Source organism: Rhynchophorus ferrugineus, unplaced genomic scaffold (assembly GCF_030347505.1).
Source record: "Rhynchophorus ferrugineus isolate W39M unplaced genomic scaffold, kcgeb_rfMv2 rfM4, whole genome shotgun sequence".
In the NCBI taxonomy this organism is placed as follows: domain Eukaryota; kingdom Metazoa; phylum Arthropoda; class Insecta; order Coleoptera; family Curculionidae; genus Rhynchophorus; species Rhynchophorus ferrugineus.
Window position 1 is genome coordinate 6,361,595 of NW_027472583.1, and position 21,964 is coordinate 6,383,558.

General features: G+C 34.4%; 2 protein-coding genes across 5 annotated transcripts in view; one reads left to right on the top strand and one right to left on the bottom strand.

Moving 5' to 3' along the window:
* side-IV (sidestep IV) overlaps nt 1-21,964 on the bottom strand; it is a 573,009-nt gene that overhangs the window by 245,483 nt on the left and 305,562 nt on the right. The window lies entirely within an intron of this gene.
* LOC143195327 (uncharacterized) lies at nt 13,311-16,654 on the top strand. Its single transcript, XM_076402370.1, has 4 exons — nt 13,311-13,687; nt 13,972-14,242; nt 14,300-14,467; nt 14,570-16,654. The coding sequence occupies exons 1-4, from the start codon at nt 13,436-13,438 to the stop codon at nt 16,510-16,512; spliced, it is 2,634 nt and encodes an 877-aa protein (XP_076258485.1). The 5' UTR covers nt 13,311-13,435; the 3' UTR covers nt 16,513-16,654.

A 21,964-nucleotide genomic window follows, 5' to 3' on the forward strand; every position in this document is an offset into this window, starting at 1 on the left:
TATAGTCTATACCTTATTACATTTATCGTCCAACACCTTAGTATTTATCAATGCCTTAAAATGCTCTACTAATATAAAAGTGAATACATTGTAATTTCTTCTATTTGATCTTCGTTTTAAATGCTGCATATTTTCATTACTTTATTTATATATTCATATAGTGTATAATAAATACATCAGGGTCACTAAAAGAATAATGTTTTTATCTAAATAAAAAAACTGCATCGTTCTTTGCTTATTTATTCTGCTTATCTAGTGCTTCCTATTTTGTCTTATGATACACGTGAGAACTAACAAGTCACCAACAAATAAGGAATCAAAATTCTGTGAATATATTTTATAATTTTTAATATTCTTCGCAACATTCATTTTAACTCTTGATGCACAAATTAATATACTTATTCCCTGCAGTATCGGTTAGTGCTTTGTTAAGAAATACATTTTCTAATGAAACCAGAAGTAAATACCACTAAAATTTATAGAAATATCTTAATAACCTTGAGTTACCTCAAGTATAATGATGCTAATGTTTGCTATGTTTTCGGAACCATATCAATTCTTATCATTAGTTATGAAAGAACAATTTCTCTTGGCTGTTTTCTCTGTTTACCATATATCAAATTAAATGAAAAGCTGATATAGAAATTCTAAATATCTTATAAACAAAACGAATTTGTTTATAAGATTCTCGAATTTTATTAACATGGAGTTTGGATGAAATTTTCGCTTACTTCGGGTTTTTTATTTCGCAAATCTATAACTTATACAAATATATACCTTTCGGTAAAGCAGACACATTAATATGTTGTCTCTACAAGAAATGTGAAACATAATTTTCGTGATCATACCGTTCTTAATCGTTTTTATCTTCGATAGCAGGAATTACAGAATCATCAGCAAATTAGCTCTTATTTTGGAGCAAGTAGGTTTCGTCTTGTTTGACTCTAAACATTCTGGTTATAATATAAAATTAGAGTGTGTTGTTTCAATAACATTTTCTGTATCTTATGAAAAGGGTCATCATGCCATATCTTGTTGAAGGCTTGTGCTTCATCTAAGAATATAGCTAAATACTATTTTTGACTAGTTACTATTTTTTTACTTCATAGTTTTTTTCAATTACATCTGTTATTATATGGACCTGGTGAATGATAAACCTAAAAAGGTCTGTAGATATTTGGCTTTTTCTCCCTGATTTCCTACATCATGACATTGAAACCATTAAGTTAACATAAATCTGTTGACAGCCCTTGTCGTATTGCATTATGAAGAAACTTCTGATGTTTTGTACGTAAACTTTATATTATGTGTGCGTGTATGGTAAACAATACTATTCTTGCTTTTTTATATAAGATTTTTTTTCTAAATATCTAGAATAATTTTAAAACAATAGCTCTAAAAGGAAACTAGTCAACTAACAATACTTAACGTGGAAAATCAGATAACCCCGCATAAAAAAAAACCAAGTCAACAACTGCAAAATCTCACAGTGTCAAAATTAAAAACAGTAAAAAATTGGGAGCCATGGGAACCGTAAAATTTACAGCAGTTTGTATGCGGGACATATCCAACGGCGCTCACTCCGACGCCGTCGAATACTAGAAATCCTTCCGCACGTTACGGGGTCCACCGGTTATAAACCGTCAACGTTTTAGTTACAGTTTTACAGGCGCTTAGAGCTAAAGCGTCCATTAAAGTCACATAATAAATGCTCCAACTAGAAGAGAGAGGGCTCGCAAAAATTTTATGTAGCTCGTAAAGACTCCCCCACTAAAACCTCCCGAGGTCTCTCTCACCGACCACCACCGACCACCGCTACTTTCCGAAACTTTCAGTTCCAGCTCGGGCCCTGATAAAAATGGTCACCGTTGAGTAATTACACGGCCCTTATCATTTTTACGAATCGGTTTTCGGTCCTTTTTTTTGTTTTATGAGGCCGGGTAGATTAGAATCCGGGGGCGCAGGGGCGGGAGTGGAGCTGCGTGGGCCGAGGGGTGTCGGTCAATGTGGCAGTTTTTTTTTGTTAACCATCCCACCGAGGATTTGTATCTTAATTGAACAGATTTTTATCTTCTCTTTTATGAAATAAGTTCTTAATTGTCTTATTGCTTTTTGCGTTATTTAATTAGAGACTGACGGAGAGTGATATAGCTGTAGACATTAGCTAACAGATAGTACGAGATATAGCCCGTTTTGACCAAAGATAATATTCGAAGCAGACACTGAAATAGAACTTTCGTAATTTTACATTTTCGAGTAGTGATAAAAAATGTGTTTTGACAAAAAAATTATAAAAAAAAATGATTGTATTTTATGCACTGATGAGAAAATTTGTAAGATTTTGTAGGTTTTTCTGTATATTCCTGCAACGTTTCCTAATATAGACTAAAGAATGGCATATAGACGTTTAATTTAAATAGGCGAAACCGAGGAAATATGTTGCATGGTACCACCAAAGCAGGCACTGAGACCACATTATTCATTGGTTCATTTGTTTGCCGCAGTTTGTTTATGACGCCGTTCTTGTGACTTAGTTATAAACTCTACTATTTGATTATAATGTGTCTTTAGTCTCAAAAGTGCCGTGAGGAAAAAAAAACGAGACGTCGCTTCCCTTGGAATTAATAGCCCAAGTTATCTGGCTTGAGAATGTGACTTAACATTGTTTTATCTGGTACGTGTATAATTATTTATATAGAGCATTCGTGCTTATATATGTTTGTATACAGTTTTTTACGGGAATACAATAGAAGAAATTATGCTAATATTACCCATAATTTAAACCCAAAAAGCCTCTGAATGGGGCTATGGCAAAATTGTATTGAAGGTAAATGTGATTTTAGTACATGAAAAGTTGTAGTGCAAAACCTTTCCATACATATAGAGCCAAATTTTATGAACCCTCAAAAAAGATGTTTGTAAAATACTATCAATTAAACCCTTAATTATTTTGAAGGGTTTCATTAACTTTAACAAATGAAAGTTGGTATATATATGTATATATATATATATATATATATATATATATATATATATATATATATATATATATATATATATATATATATATATATATATTAATTTTTTGATAACTTACATTGGATTTGATATTAAATTTTTGGTCCTTATATTATATTGGTTTCGTCTTTGGCAACTTTGAAATATTACCATTTTTTGATATTCTCGATTTTTTTGATATAGTAAAAATCTAAAAAAAATTATAGCATTACCTTGGTGTGATTGCAGAATATATAGAGAATACTCACACTAAATTCCAAATAAATCGGTCTGGTACAATTTAATATATAATGTCAAGTGTCTCGAAAAAAGTAGTTTTAAGCAAAAAGCGTTTAAAGTTTTGTTTTTGGATACCGCAGTTTAAATATCGCGTCCCTAAAGGTGTTATCAGGTGTACCGGAAAGTGATTACCGCTTTTTTTCTTCGGAAAAAACTTAATTACTAAAACAAGCGCATGTTCTATTGATATAAAAAGTTGATAGCGGGGCAAAACCTGAGGAGTACGGCGGATGAAATATTATATCCAATCCAAGTGCATACAACGCTTCCTTGATCGGTTTTGGTTTATAAGACGTCACGTTATGCATGGTTCAAATTGATTATTTGTGGCGGCCGGGTCCGTCAGTTAATAATTATGGTTTTTTGAGCTTAGGGTTTTCCACATCTAGATGTCGCTGCTTTTAACTTACTACTTGCTTTAATCGCTAAGAACCGCGATGGGATCTGATTATGGATATTGGCTAACTTCGTTTCTATGGTAGGTTTGTTGTTTATTTATTTTGAGAGCCATTTTCAGTATTCTTGACATAAGTAGTAGTACGTTTACAGATTAAATTATTAGTTTATTAGTTTATGTAAGTCGGTAGTATAATAAATAAAGTGAATGCTCGATCTAGGAAGTGTTATGTACCTGGATGCACAGATAGTAAAACAAGTAAAAGTGTTCGTTCGAAAAAGTCTGTCATTAAAATTTTGTTGATAAGGTTGTGATCTAGAAATTAATCTCCTTCCGAAAGAAGCTATACAAACGGCTATATACTGTTCTTCCTGGGTCAATAGATGCGACTCCAATAAATTAAAAGCTCTTGAATACAAATCCATTGAGAGAGGATTTACCGAAATGCAATACACGAGGAATTTTGGTGTAAAATTTATTGCCCAAGTAAGAACAAATTTGTTAACGTGTCATCAATTTAATAACTACCTTGAAGGGTTCATTTCACTAAAGAAAAAAAATGGTAGTTATCCGAATAAATATATTGGCTTAAGGCTACTTAATCAAGACAGTTTGGCATTTTTTTGGAACTATTATAGCTCATGGGTTCAGGAATATATATCCTTCGGCTAGTATGTGTGAGAAATCATTTGAAGCGCTTAACATAAGTTCACATATTTTATCTCATTTACCTTTAGGTAATTGTGAAGAGGATGAACATGAGGGCTCTTTAGATAATTTACATTCTATACTAACGGTAGATGACTCTATAACATCAATTCCAGATGTTCCTATATGAATAAACGAGTCAAGGCAATATCTTTTGCCCCAGAAAATTATTTCTTTATACTGTCGGTGAGTCTTTGATCTATCTCTTTTATTATATATTGTGATATTGCCAAGTCGATAATATAACATATTTTTGTCAAATATCTTTAAAAAATGTAAATTTAACACGTTTTTAATTGTACACTATATAATCATGTTTTAGATGGAATATTAAAAATAAGGTGCGCTATATATTTTTGGGTAAACATAATTTTAACAGGGAAATACTCATAGTTTGCTTTTAGTATAAGAAAACAAAAAGACATAACTCTGATAGATCTCTTATTGATGGCACTAACTCTATTACTCTATGCTGTCAGTAGAATAAAATGACATATGTGTCAAATCATAACATTGCTATGAAAGCATAGTTAAGACTAGCGACTTCTGAGATTTATCCAAGCTCATTGAAATTATACATGTTGTTTTCTTCTCACCAACATATACAACTGAAACGAAAAAAAGGCAAAATGGAAAGGAAAAAGCCGTCGTCGCGGAGAAAATAGGATCGATCCCGAAAAAAGCGGCCTGGAAACTTCACCGTATCGGTAAGATAATCCGGGATAGTTCGCGCGTGATTGGGGGACATAAACGTCTCTCGTATTTGTTGGAGGATCGGCACGGCAAAGGGGTGGCGGCATATGTCCGGCGGGCTGTTTCCTCGGTTCCGTCTTCGATTGGTTCTTTGTTGGCGCGAAAGCCCGAATATTACTTGACGGCATGCGAAACGTGGATTACGCAAAACGGGATTTCGGCGGCCGCCCCGAGAAAATTGAAAAACCGGCCCGGGGATTTCTTCTCGCCCGTTTCCGTCGACGTTGACGCGCGCCAGAAAAGCGACCGATGATTTGTTCGTGAGGCGGTCTGGGAAATCTCTTTTCCCACCAACAACGGGAAAAGGGAAAATAAATAACGCGAGGGATATGAATATGTCTCGAGGAAAACCTCATTCAGCTCGAAAGCTCTCATACACACACACGTATAGAACCAAAGCGCGGGCCCACTCTTTCACCAAGTCCAAAGAAAAACGCAATTAAAGTGCGGCAATAGAAAAAGTAGAACGAATTTCGAGAAAAATATTATCAAAATGGCGATAAACAATGACTGCCTCAATCTTTATTTATTTAATAATATATTACTACTAACCGTTTCCGATTAACTTACAATTTGTCTCTACAGTGACTCACTAAATATATAAAACTAGTTACTTATCTAGGAAGACTCATTGGCGCTTACTGAGTATCTTATAAGATACAAGTTGGAAGCAATTTTCGGGGGATTTTCCAATTACCATACTTTATTATATAACTACACAAAATTACATGGTTTGGTTCTCGTGAGTCTGCATCCCATTTCAGTATTGTAGAAATATCTAGTATAAACATTATTGGAGAACTGTTGAACTGGAGACACCGAAATGAAAAAAATATAATGATAGTCCTCAGAAAAAACATCCATTCAAATGCCAATGTCAAGCAATATTCGAATTACGAAATTTCGAGCATTTTATTGGTTTCAATATCAATGGCAAACAACGGTTCGGAAAACCAATAAAGTAAATATTAAAACAACAAATTGCAAGACGTATTTTCAAAAACGCAGCTCGAATTTCCAAAAAGTTTTCAGACAGCTTAGCAGTTGATGGATTAACTGTCTCCCGTTCTCCATGTCCAAATGTGATGGGAGAGATACGTAGATACATGGATGATACTAGTATGACGTTAGCCACACTTTATTAGAGTTGTAGAGAATTCAATGTTGCAGCTTGATTGAGAAATTCCGTCGCACCCAGCGCACTCGCCAGATATAACACCTTTTGATTATCACTTCGACAACTTAATGCAGTATGACTTGCTAGCGCAGCCTGCTAGAAAGGTGGGAAAACTATGATTGCATAAGAAAAAGGCACAAAGGTAGTAACAGAAAAAAAAGGAACGAATACAGTAACATCAGAATCAATTGACAAGAAAATGCAAAAATGAAAACAAGAACTAAACATAAAAATGTATATATATATAGGGTGGGGCAAAAGTCCTGATGCCATTGACGCTATTTCCGCCGAATGGCAATAATGGAATGATTATTTTCCATAAACACTGTCACTATTTCTGCTCGTTATTGTGGCTTATATTTATCTACAACAAAATATAGACATCTACACATCACAATGGTTAAAGCGAAACTGGGCTCAGCGTCACGTAAGCAAGATGGCGCGCAATCAAAATGGCAGCGGTACTTTTGCCGTACCCTATATGTCCTTTAATGAAAATAAAATACATTACTCAGTTGTACGTTTATTAATTAGACGGCCTCCAGAGGATACTATAAGAGCTCATTGTAAATATAATAAAATAATTCTAATCTACAAACAATTAGACTGTAGTTTAAGTTCTTCAATAAAAATGCATTAGATCTACTAAAATTTTAAAATGAATTATATTTTATAATATTTTGTATTTTATTTAGAGTTATTATTATTTAGTTATATCTGTTATGATGCTTGCTGTGTTACATTCATTTTTGTGAAGAGAAATTTTTGCCGTTACGCCACTGCCCCGACAGTGTCGTTACGTCGTATTTCCGCCTTCTCCTCGCGCTCGTTTTTATTAAAAAACACCGAACTGGCAAAAAAGTTTTTAATAAAAGGTTTCTGTTCTTTATTGCTTTCGCATCTAATATATTTTTTCCTATTCGACGCTCATCGTTGCTTGTTTATTCGGCACATCAATCATAGTGGCGATGGCGGTGGCAGCGCTGGCGGCTGCGGCTGCGAGCGGCAGTGTCACGGCAACGTTGCCGAACTTTAATCAAACCCCCGCTTTCCGGTATTTCTTTTAAATGTCTTTTTCGTTGCGGCCTTGTCGTCGCATAAAGGATCTATTGTTTGGTGCCGTCCCCCCTCGTACGGTATGGGTTTACCGATGTGGCGACAAGGGGGTGAACGGGGGAGGAAGGGGGGTCTTTATGGATAGAAGGACGGATGGATGGATGAATGAATTTTCGTCGTTATCGCGCCTGCTAGCTTTTTTTCGTGTTCACGCGATAAGTCGTCTTGTGTTGTCATGCTTCTCAATTATACTTACCTAAAAACCATCGTGAAAGTGTATTTTACTTCAACAACTATTTTTATCAACAATTTTTCGTTCACATAAAACAATTATTTTGTGGCGAGAAAAAGTTCAATGGAAATATCATTGACATATATCAAGTTTGAAGAAAAACATGTTTTTGTCTGGAAACTAATCGTAACACGGACAGACAAAACGGTAGGTTATTTCAACATATAAAACCATTTAGTTAAATCACTTTTAGATCCTATATCCCATAACCAACTTATAGCCATAACATTAGAACTCTTGGGAATTTCTTGTGTAGGTCTGAGATCCATATAACGAACATTAAGCCCAAATTGACACTAGGTATAGTGGATCCACTAGATAATCCCTGAGAGTATTAATTTTATTGGATATGATTTTTCTGCTGAAATATAGCAATCCCTTGGTATTGTCTTCTGTACGTGACTTCATGGTGTGAGTCCTGAGGGAAAGTGTTGAGATTGATAAAGAAATTTGTAAAAAAATTAATTAATCTTGAAAAGCTTGTCGTTCGTAAAATTTGACCAGTGGCATTGAAAGCTGCCGGATTTTCTAATGGTAAAAATGTGAAGAATATTTGTGAGGAAGATCTTTATGTATAATATATAGGCTGGAAGCTTCCGCTTTATCTAGATAATCATCATACTGGTGACCACATGATCCTACGTAAGGAAGAATCAATTAAAATGCTGAAAGCTTCACGATTTTCCGCGTAATCCTTGCACGGAGGCCGCTACGATTCTATATTTGATTTAAATAGGTTTCTGAGTTAATCCTGTTTCTCTATAACATTATTTTAATGTCTCCAAATATCCGGTAGACCCTAGGTCCAGATCTGGATTATATAGTTATTGGTAAGGCAATTAAAGCTCAATCCGTACGATTTCACCATAGTTTTTGTCTACTTTTGGCACGATAATGTCTTGGTGAAATAGCATATTCCTGGATTATATATTTTTATATTTATATTCAGTCGATTCAAGAAATCCATGTCTGAACTGGATCCAAGCCTGAACGATCTGTCTATCTGCAGGATTTGATTAAATTATTGATGAAAACAATTGATATATAATCAATTTTATCAAAATATGAATCAAGTATGGGTCCCGTGATGGAACGGAACTAACAAGGACCTCAACAAGTAAAGATTAAGTATTCAGTAAAGGGAATACGATAAGTAAGAATGCATATGATTAGAAAAATCAGAGGACGATCTAAGCAAACCAAGGTTGAACGTATCCGAAAAATACTTCGGAAGGAAGAAAAACACCTGGCTTAAGTAAGAAGACTGAACAGAGATAGAAAGTATCGTTGAAGTTGGTACATGGAGCAAAATAGAATTAATTATATTATTTTAAATTATATTTGTTAAGACATCGGAAATGGAAACGTTTTATTCTCATTTCAGCTTTAATTTAATTGGCACTTCGCGTAAAACGTTACAAAACATAAGTAAGAAATTAGAAAAATTCTAATCCGGATTACTCCCTCTACCTGGACTACTATGAAAATTTTCCACATTCATTTTTCCAGAGAAATCATTCAGAAGTAAGGAAAAACTCCGGACAAAGCAAGAAGACTGAGAAGGGACAGAAAAAATACTCTGATTGGGATACAAATTTTACGTTTTTGTTAGAATGTCATCTCTAAGGTGATCATTAGCTATTTTATTGGACCGGCTAATATATATGTGTATACCAGGAATAGTGTATTATAAATTGGTAAATATATATCAAATATATATCTGATTGGCAGTATTATTAGAAAGATTATATTTTTATGTCTTCATAGCGATTTGTCTACTGTTGAAAATGGGCAAACGGCATCTATAAACTGAGCCATTGTCGGCATTAAAAAGGAGCCGGTTGTTTATTGGCGTCGCTCGGCGAGAGAGATCGCGACACGGCCGTAATAATTCGCGATATGAGACTTTGTTCATTTCTTCTCCCGTCTCGGTGCCTGTCCGACGTAGAGGGAATGCAATAAAACGTGCCTGCATTCAGCCGCCAGGTTCGTCCATCGATCGATGGACGAACCTTGCAATAACTTTGTTATAAATCCCCGAAACGTATCGCGTTCCGCTGCCGTTATCTATTCCCCATTCGAATTTTCCAAGATCAAATAAACTTTATATCACGCTGATAACAGAAATTGAAGATTTACACAACGCTAGCGTCTTAGCAATATCATATAGGTTTATTTGAATATGTTCATGTCTACTCTCTGTGTTACGTATATAACATACACTAGGTTATTTTATTACGTTGGGTTATTTTCTTGTCACAGCAACTGTTACTTGTCAAAAGTAGTGAGTGCAAAAATTCGATGATCTAACTATCAAAAATCCACCAAAGTTTTATAAACTGAGATCAATCAACAGAAAGCGTCGACTACTGAAGAAATACTAAACACAGACATAGAAATTATTGAAAAAGTCTGCACAGCAGATATGGTTTGGCATGACGGATTGATCCACAAACTTGAGAAAATTTTTCAAAAGTAATACATTGTACAAGCATCAAACATCTTAAAGTCTTTCAGCCAAAATATTTACAGTCAAACAAGTGGAGGACTACAGCACAATAAATGATGTCGAATCAATTGTACCACAAGGAAGTATATTGGTGCCATTTACCTACCTACTTTACACATATGATATACCATAAGTGAAGAATATCACTATGTCTACATTTGCTGATCACACTGGAATAATTTAAATAACTATCGTTGAAAACTATCGACTGTTTATTAATTGACTACTTTTTATTATTGACTGTTTCAGTCGCTATTCTTGTTCGACTGATTTTACTGCTTATTACCAGTGATTGTTTTCCGTCGCTATTTTCGGTCCGACTGATTTTATTACTATATATTATCGACAATATTTCTTTTCGTAAAACTTTTAATTCCTTCGTTGATCATTGGTACTCTTAGAATTTTGTGGACGTTCTTATTTCTAATATAGCATGAGGTGATAATTATGGTGCTGAGACTTTGGATGATCGGCCTAAAGCTCATTATATTGGTGGTTCAGGCCCACACTGATTAAACTATTTATACTGAATTGTTGTCCAAGCAGCCACCATCTTCTTTGAACCTCATACAAAGTTCCGCTCGTTCATTTTTAACATGCTCTTTCCACCGCTTTGCTTGAAGGGTATTTACCAGTTCGAAAATTTGTTTCGTTAAAATTAGTATAACTTTTTAAAATAAATGCCAGATTATCTTGAAATTAGGTGTCAAGAAGGACGAATTTAGACTAACAAGGAATTACTTTTACAAGTTTTTTCATGCTTATTAAGTTATTAATTCTAATATAACACCTGAACTTCTTGTACAGAGAAATATGGTAAAATTTTAAAACTTCCCAGCGTTGTTCTTACGATGCCCAGAACTATAACTAATAAATTTCTCTAGAACCAGTTCCGCCAGCGACAAAACTAACTAATTAACATAAAGAATGTACAGTTTTTCACCTTAAGTTCGCCGTTACACAATTGGCTTCGTATTATTAAATTTGCAAGTTTTTCCCTTAAATTAAAACTCCCAGATGAAACTTTAAATTACACGGAACGATTATATGGCGGAAAATTTGACGCGGCGCGGCAGCGGAAGAGGAGGAGGCGACGCGGGCGCCAAGCACGCGGGAGAACAGGACGGCCGAGCGGGACAACGAGGGGCTTCCTTAAATCATAATGAAGCTTTACAATTTTTTTTCCTTCGCTGCTCTCGGTCTAATGAAAGATTGAAAAGGTTTTTTATTTCGGGCGGTGATTAAAGAAAACTGAGTTAGGGCCGAAGTTTCGGCTGTAAAAGGAATGAACCGTGGAAGTGTATGAGATACCTTTTTTTCGGCTAGAGATGGGCGGGGGCTGATTGGGGGGGAATGGTTTGTTTAATTTTTTTTTGTATTTTAAGAACCGTGTAGGAATTTGTCCGAACACTCACTACTATTTTATGGAAGGAATTTGCACGAGACCTGAAAGCACTGGTTGAAGAAATACTTGTTTATTGCGATATTAAATTGTACATGTGGTCGATGGGAGAATTGACAGGATATTAGGTTATGTAAAGGAAGTCCGGTAGCGCTGTAGAGGGGGTACTGTTACAAGGGTGTAAAGAAAATAAAACAGAGCGAGACGTCGTCGATGTGGTCTTTTATGGCCGGGAACCGCATGGTATCAATTCACCGGCGTTGCCAACCTTTGAACTTGCTGTAGGTGAATGCGTCGTAGACTATAGGGTCGTAGCGATCACTACAACCGTTTTGGTATTTCCATAAAGGAAATCAAATGTCGGTGGTTATTTGTTTTGTATCGAGGCCACCAGAAACTACAACCAAACTGTGCATATACCAATAAGTATAATTTTTAGTATTTAGTAGACTCTCTACGAAATACACTATGGACTTAACATATATGTTACTGTTTTTAATATGCACTAAAGTTTACTAATAACTTCATTGAATTAGATCTAATTATTCTACTATATTAACTATGCCATCATTATTTGAAATTTGGAGAACCTTAACAGACGAGTTGATGGAGTGTCTGTCTTTGGGCATAGATAGCATCAGGCTATATAACGTTTATACCTTCAGCTCCTTATGCATATTGTCATTACAAATATATCATGAAGCATCAACCATGCTTGGTACCATGTTTTGGTATCTTTAAATAATATTTCCATTGATTTGGCTGTTATAACCCCAGAATTGAAAACCATTACTCTGCACTGGTTTCAAGAATTATTGATAAAGAATAGGTCCCAATAATCTTCCTTGTGATATATCTGCTTGTATTTTCCTAATGTTATAACAGGCATCTTTTGTTTAACTGTAAAGTATCAGTCAGTTATATATGACCCGAAAATATTTGAATATTAACCAGAGACAAGCATTTTAATCTTATGTTTTAAACTCCTTGTGTCGTAATCTATATCGAAAGCTTCAGGAACATCTAAAAATATTTCCTTTTCTTTTACCGATTTTTCTATGACATCAGTGAGCCTGGGAACCTCAATTGTAGAATATTGTTTCCTGAAAATAAATTAGTGATCCTGAATAAGATGCTTTTCCTCATTGATTGCTTTTATATCTTATATATAAAAATGAATCGCAAAATATGTTCCTAAGCGCATAACTCAACAACGCCTGGACCAATTTGGCCAAATCTTTTTTTAAAATGTTCGTTGAAGTTCAGGGATGGTTTTTACGGCGAGAAAAATTAGAATTATTGCTGGAAAAACCCTAAAAATAGCCCTTTTTGTTTGAATTTGTTTCGTGTATCAGTTGACAATTCATCTGTCATCTGTCAAAAGTCATCTGTAACAGACAACTTTTTTTTTTTAAATTTGATATGACTTGAACTCAAATCCTTTTAATCCGTACGAATTGTTTTATTTATTTAAAATTTTTTATTTGTTTAAAATTTAATTCAAATTTTAAATAAATAAAACAATTTGTACGGCTTAAAAGGATTTGAGTTCAAGTCATATCAAATTTAAAAAAAAAAGTTGTCTGTTACAGATGACTTTTGACAGATGACAGATGAATTGTCAAGTGATACACGAAACAAATTCGTATATCGTGTTTTGTGCAGAGTGTTTAGTTAGTTAGTGTTTGTTTAGTTCGTGATTAGTGAAAAAATAATTTATATTTGATTCGCGTGAAGCGCGAGCGCGACATTCAACTAATAATCGCGCAAGTTTGAATCCAGCTGCTTTCAGTTACGATGTGTCAATTGACTACAGTAACTACCAATGTGTTGTTATTGGTTCTATGAACTTGGTTTGCTCACACTGTAAGGCATTAAAATACAAAAACGAAGCCAATGGATTGTGTTGCGCAAATGGTAAAGTGAAATTGATACAATTGGATCCACCACCAGAACCATTGTACTCATTGGTTTCAGGAATAGGAACAGATTCTATACACTTTTTGACACATATTCAACAATATAACAATTGCTTTCAAATGACTTCATTTGGGGCAACAAATGCAGTTCGGGAAAATTTTATGCCAACTTTCAAGGTATGTATTATAGCAGTTACTCATAATTATTTTAGCGAACAAAATTTTCTGTCACCAAAGTTAAGATGTGTTACTAATCTTCAATTTCTTAATCATTACGAAATATATCACTTAGTCATCATATTATATGGTGATTCAGTTTCAGTGACACTTTTATTATATTTTATATTTGATAGATATTAGTTAAAACTAAATATATACTTTTTAAGATCAAATATTATTTAAGTTTGATCATTGACAATCCATTAATTTATACCACACCATAATATTTTTTTTATTTACAGATACAAGGGCAAATATATCACAGAGCAGGTTCACTGTTACCAGTGTCAGATAGCGACAACAAATTCCTGCAAATTTATTTTATGGGCAATTCACCACAAGAAATTGATCTGCGTTGTGCACATAACAATTTAGTAAAAAGGTCTATTGTAGAACAATTACAAACTTTATTTCATCAACACAATCAATTGATTATATTGTTTAAAACTGCCCTGGATCTGATGCCATCCGATAATCACAAAATTGTAATCAGAGCTGATAAAACACCTGCAGGTCAACATACAAGACGTTTTAATGCACCAACTATTGATGAAGTTGCTATCGTTGTAGTTGGAGAAAACTTGGAATCCCGTGATATTGTTTTACATCGTCGGAATTTTCAATTACAACCTATAAAGGAAACACACCGCTCATATGATGCACTGCAATATCCCATTATATTTTGGCAAGGTGAAGATGGCTACGATTTATCAATAAAAATGATAAATCCCATTACAGGTAACTAAAATATTAGTTTAGCTATGGCGATAATATCTCAGTCACTATATTATGTATTTTAATTTTATATTTGAATGTTATTAAAACAAAATCTGTTTACAGGTTCTGAAACCAACAAAAAAGTCAGTTCAATGAACTATTATTCATACCGCCTAATGATTCGGGAAAATGCAGATAATCGCATATTGAAATGTCGGCGATTATATCACAAATATGTTGATGACATGTATGTTAAAATTGAAACGGAGAGATTAACATTCATCAGGTTGAATCAAACCAAACTCCGATCTGAAGAGTATATTCACCTTCGAGATGCGATTAATACTGATGGAAATGCACAGAATGTCGGTCGGATGACTATTCTTCCAGCAACATACATCGGAAGCCCTCGGCATATGCACGAATATGCTCAAGATGCCATGTCGTATGTTCGTCATTATGGTACAGCAGATTTGTTCATCACATTTACATGCAATCCGCAATGGATAGAAATTAAGCAGGAGTTATTACCTGGGAAATCATCCATTGATCGTCATGATATTACAGCCAGAGTCTTTAGACAAAAGTTGAAATCTTTAATGAATTTCATCGTAAAACATAATGTGTTTGGTGAGACACGCTGCTGGATGTATTCTGTGGAGTGGCAGAAACGAGGATTGCCACATGCACACATTTTGATTTGGTTGGTTGAAAAGATAAGGCCAAATGAAGTTGATGCAGTGATATCAGCTGAAATCCCTAATGTACAAGTAGATCCTGGATTGCATGAGGTAGTTATCAAAAACATGATACATGGTCCCTGTGGAACTCTTAATCAAAATTCACCGTGTATGATGGATGGTAAATGTTCAAAACGATATCCACGGACATTAATATCGGAAACAATTACTGGTAATGACGGTTATCCATTGTATCGTCGCAGATCGACAGCAGACAATGGAAAATCAACAATTGTCAAATTAAATCAACAAGATATTGAAATAGATAATCGTTGGATTGTTCCATATTCACCCATTTTATCAAAGACATTCAAAGCACACATCAACGTTGAATCTTGCCATTCAGTGAAATCGATTAAATACATTTGCAAATATGTAAGCAAAGGGAGTGATATGGCTGTGATTGAAATTGGTGCAGAGAATTCTAATGATGAAGTTATCCAATACCAAATGGGCCGCTATGTCAGTAGTAATGAAGCAGTTTGGCGAATATTTTCTTTTCCTATTCATGAGAGACACCCTTCTGTTGTTCACTTAGCTGTGCATTTAGAAAATGGACAAAGAGTGTATTTTACAGCACAGAACGCAGTACAAAGAGCTGCTCAGCCACCATCTACTACATTAACCAGTTTTTTTGAGACATGCCAAAACGATGATTTCGCACAAACATTGCTATATTCTGAAATGCCAAAATATTATACCTGGAATCAATCCTCAAGGAGATTTATACGACGGAAACAAGGAAAACCAGTTCCAGGATATACAGATGTATATTCCACCGATGCGATTGGCCGGATTTATTCAGTACATCCAAGCAATGATGAATGTTTTTATTTACGACTGCTATTAGTCAATGTACGTGGCCCAACATCATTCCAACAGTTACGAACTGTTGATGGTGAATTGTGTGGATCCTACAGAGAAGCCTGTCAACGTTTGCAATTGCTTGAAAATGACGCTCATTGGGATCAAACTCTCAATGATGCTGTAATATCATCACACACTCATCAAATACGAACATTGTTTTCTATAATCATATCTACATGCTTCCCATCAAACCCAATTGATTTGTGGATGAAGTACAAAGATTATATGTGTGATGATATTTTGTATCAAATACGGAATAGAATGGGAAATCCAAATATACAAATCAGTGAAGAAATTTACAATGAAGCATTGATTTCAATTGAGGACATGTGCTTGATAATGTCAAACAAACTATTAATTCAATTAGGCCTGACCGCGCCCAATCGTCCAATGCATGACGCTTTTAACCAAGAGTTGCATCGAGAAAGACTGTATGATCTCAACGCTTTGAAAGAATAAATTCAAACAAATCTTCCACTGTTAAATGAACAACAGAAGTATGTATTTGAAACTCTTATGAAAGTAACAAATGATGAAACTGGAGGGATTTATTTCTTAGATGCACCTGGTGGTACAGGAAAAACTTTTTTTATTTCATTAATATTAGCAACAATTCGCTCACAAAATAAAATTGCACTTGCACTCGCTTCGTCGGGAATCGCAGCAACTTTGCTTGAAGGTGGTCGAACAGCCCATTCAGCACTAAAATTGCCATTAAATATGCAAAGCAATGAAACTCCAACCTGCAACGTTTCGAAGAACTCTGCAATGGCAAAGGTTTTGCAGCAATGTAAATTGATTGTTTGGGATGAATGCACGATGGCACATAAAAAATCTTTGGAGGCTTTAGACAGAACCTTAAAAGATCTACGTAGCAATAATAACCGATTTGGTGGTGCAATGATTTTATTAGCAGGAGATTTTCGTCAAACATTGCCAGTGATTCCACGATCAACGCCAGCTGATGAACTCAATGCATGTCTAAAGTCCTCCAATTTGCGGAAACATGTTAAAGTACTTCATTTAAGCAAGAATATGCGTGTCGAGTTGCAAAATGACCAATCTGGAAACATATTCTCTAAACAACTCATTGACATTGGTAATGGCAAATTTCCTATAGACATGTTGACGGCTTGCTTTTGCTATGACTATAAACAAGTCCCAGTGGCAATCATTTAGTGTTTGTGGTATTAATCTAGAAAACCCATGTTTCTCACATGGTCAATTGTATGTTGCCTGTTCCCGTGTTGGAAAACCATCAGATTTGTTTATCTATGCGCCAGGTAATCAAACAAAAAACATCGTATACCACAAAGCAATATAATGATAATAATAATAATAATTATGATTCACATGATTAACAATAAAGCGATTACTTACTTTTCAATCCTTATATATGTTTTATTTAATTATTTTTTATTCACAACGCCCTATCACCAGGGTGATGGTTCTGTTCAGGAGAATTTTTTAAAATACGTAGGCACAAAAACTGCCACATTACAAATCTTTTTGACAGGACGAAGTCTGTCGGGTCAGCTAGTTTTTCAATAAAAATATCTCAAATATCCTGGACATTGTCAGCAATAGTTGACATTAGTATTAATGCATTTAAATAAAAATATTATTCCTGACCATCAACGTAATCCACTAAATCTTGAGACACCTGATATGGCTATGTGTAATAAAAAGCTTAAAATTTAGCTTAAATAAACTTCACATTCACAAATATAAACAAAGTTTAAAAAAGCACGAAAATGCTAATGATGGGTTTTAGTAGATTTGGCAAAGTGGCCGAGGACACGAGCCAAAATACCTAATTGTCGAGTGGCTCTGGCAAAGAAACAACCCCTATCAGCCCTAATTAATATGACAACCACCACCGAAAGCGTCGCCGTTCTATTTCTGAGCATTAGGGACTTGTATATGCGAATAATATTACCCCAGTCCCGCGAAACAACAATATATATGCAAATCCCACCAAGTAGGCGGGACAAAAAAAAGAACGAGTAACAATACCAACCACCATCGGCCTCAACAGAGAAAAGTACATTTTATTCTCATCCGATGTATTTCCAGTTCGGATTATTCCAATCCGCTACTGACCCAGTTCGCCAAAACGATGATATACAAGAGAAATGCTTTCCGAGTATAGGAAATAAACCCATATATTTTTTCCTGGTACTATTAAGATAATATTACTGCAACTACAATATAGTTATGGAGTCAGGCTTACAACTACATTTTTGGATACAAATACGACGTAGATATCCTATTATTACATTATAAACCGATTCGTTTTTTAAATATCATATAATGTGTCAAAATTAGTAAATATAATAAAGATACAAGTAGATCTAAATTTTAAATAGTATATTGTTTTTAGTCATGTCAACGTTTTGGATTTTTTATTGACTGAACCTGCATCTAAACGTGGGCTCCGAACCACTCTCCTCGGCTCCCAGAAGACATCCGTCGTACCCAGTCTGGTTACTGGCGTGACTGGGATCATCTTCCTTGTCATATGTTACATTCTTGTCTAGAAGAATCACAAACATAAATTTACGACCATGCCCCAATAGGATTCGAACCCGCGACTACCGTAGCAGTCCTGAAACCAGAATTATATTTAGGCCTGTAAATTAGTTTTACAGGATTTCTTTTAATTTGAAGCTTTTTAGTGAAAAATCCGTACAATATATTTTATTCAAAATATTGTCTATCGATAGCCGCTATTTTTTTCCAACTTTCAGACAAATGATGGATTCCATCTCGGAAGAACAAAGTGTCTTTTGAGTCTATCCATGAATCGACAAATTTATTTGTATCTTCATAAAGTCACGACTCACATGTCGGAATAAGACGGAGCAAAACCTGGAGAATACGGCGTGTGTGGTAACATACTCCCATTTTATGGTTTCGAGGTATATTTTCACCGGTTTAGCGATATGTGGTCGGGCGTTTTCGTGCTAAGGAATAACATTGTTTTGTCCGCACGTATTCTTGCCGTTTTTCACGCAGTGCTCGGAACAACCGTATCAATTGTAGTCGATAGCCATCCCCATAGATTGTTTCATGAAGTATTGTTTTTGGTTGTCCAGTATGCTCTTTCTCTTCGGTGTCAAAATCACAACTTTTTAAACGTCAAAACAAATATTTACACGTTAAAATCAATGAAGATATTAAGCCTCACACGACAGTTTGTGGCAAATGCAATTTTTGGTGCCCATTCAGATATTTTAAATGCTCAGAAAAAATTATTTCCTGTCAAGGAGGCTTCAAAATGAAGTTGGTTACAAATATTCCCGATACGATTTAATACACAATATACCATATATTGTAAATCCTTTATAATTAAGGTACAGGCCTGCAAAATAATCCAAAGGGTCGATCAAGGGTTACAAAGAGTTGCTGAAAATTCGACGTTAACAGCTGTATTTAAAACAAATGTAGAAAATTTTCTTTTGGGTAGTCCTAATGGTTATAAGTGTTACTATTATGGTTTAAAAAAAGATCATATTATTTTAAGTCCCAGACAGTTGGGTGGAGTAGGTGTTATGTATTGATCTGCTTTAGATTTTGATGCACAGATAAAAATAACATTAATTTAAGTTTTGTTTAACACAATGCTACTGTTCATACTGTGAACAATTTTAAAGTGCTTAGTGCGTAAAGGGTTTAAAGCTAGCAGGGGCTTTATATTTAAACAGTAACATCTAATAATATTGAACATTCAGGTTTCTATTAAAATTACATTAAAAATCTATATAAAATGCTGCTTTTGGAAAACAGATTATTGATCAGTTCTTTATTAGTTTGCATGAGTATCATGACTAACCACCCCTAATAGTACGATCTTAAAGTTTATTATCAAGTTCAGTACAATTTATATTTATGAAAATCAGTTCCAGTCATCATTTTTTTAATTATTACCTCAAAGGCAGTTATTTAGAAACATTGGCACCATGCGGTATATATTATCGTTTATATTAATAGAAATATTTTTAATTTGTACAACCTTTCCTTCTTTCTGCCAACAAGCACCTTACTAATCCTATTATAAGCACGGCAAGATCACTTTGGTGTAGATGCGAATATCTGTCCTGGACCAATCTATAATTTTCTGTTTTTGGATACAATATTTATTAAACGTGGTAAGTATACCCATAATTATATTTATCGAATAAATTGTTTAGAACTTAGTTGAAGATAATTTACTTTTCGGAAACTGATTTGAACTTTTATCAGAGATTGCCGCTTTACATTTTCGAATCCTGTTTTTATCAAAAACAATTTTATTTGAAACTCAAGAAGCTACCAACACGTCCCGCTAAATATTCCCTCTCGACTTCTGTCTTACCCCCCGAACCGCCCGCGCCGTCCACCCTTGGCGGGAGGACTTCTGTCCGCCAGCGGGCACCAACCCAAGAAACCACGTTCTGATGGCAAAAGTTAAATATTCTTTCCGAAACTCCATTCCGCTTATAATCCGAGATATTTTAAAGCAGATAAGCGACTGTCGTTATTCCAGAGTCTCACCCAGAAAATATTAAAATGTAATTTGGCATCAGTCGTCCAGCACGTAACTGGTGAGGAGTGAGGCCGGAGCTGGCTGGAGGGGGCGTAGGGGAAGGTTGACGGGGGCGTCAAGGGACCGGTTGAGAGGTAGAAGGTCGACGAAAGGGAGGGGGGTTTGAGGAGACGAGCAGAAAAAACGAGAAGGGTGAACGGCTATGGTCTATTTTCATTACAGTTTCATTCACTTTTCCCTCGAGCTGCTCCGAAAGAAATTAAACAGGTGTTAAGGCGTCTTTATTGGAACTGAAGGTCTGTCTGGATTTTCGGGTAGAACTAAAACGATCTCCATATAGTGTTACGGATTGTTTTTTGTTGAAATGAAGCAACTTTGTTTTCATGCCTAAAAAGACAATGAAATAGAAAAACTCCTCTGATAGCTTATTGTAACATATAGGAATAACATAAGAAGTCATTCATATTATGACTTTATTTTATGAGTTTAGAAGGAATAAAGTAACGCTATGATAAGTTGAACACTAAGAAGAGAAAATTACGCCAATTCCATGTATCATGTAAATTTATTAAATTGCATCAATTGGAATAGTCAATTATTATTTTTAACCTGAACTTATAGAGTTTTCCAAAATCAATTGCATAATTGCTTAGTGCTGTGGAAATTCAGTGAAGATTTTTGGTCATTAAAGTTCAGCTCAATACCATTAAGTAACTGACTTATTCATATATTAATATTTTAATATCATAAATATTATCTTTAGTTATTACAAGAAATTTTTATAAATTTGCTTTTTTATTACATATTTTCCAAGACAATATGTGGATGACGCTGTCAGAAATGTGCTGCTTAATTGCAATGAAAACTTGTGCAGAGTAAATGCCAAAATATATTCAGAATACAAGGTATGTACAAAATTATACATTTATAAGAAATTCAGTATATTTATTTTTTTCAACGTAACTTTATGTAAGAAATATGAATTAAATATAAAGATTATAATAATACAGGAATGGAATAAATGAAAATATGAAGAAAAAATTAAAATAACTACATAATTTGGATAGATGGAACACATAGGACAAATAGAAGAAAAAATGTATTATTCACAGTTATTTGGTAAAAGCTTTGATAAATTTTAATATGATTAACGATTAATACAATAAAATATGACTTTTTTTTCTTGAACCTTATTTAATTTAATTTAGAACCTAGAATTTGATTTTGAAAAGTTAATAGTCATTTAATGATGGTAAATAGGTGGTTTTACTGAGTCAAAATGTCAATTTTTTCGGTTATTTTACAATTATATGTTAATATGTTTTTAACAAACATCTTATTTTAATTGATATTATTATTTCTGATATTATCTTGAAAATATTG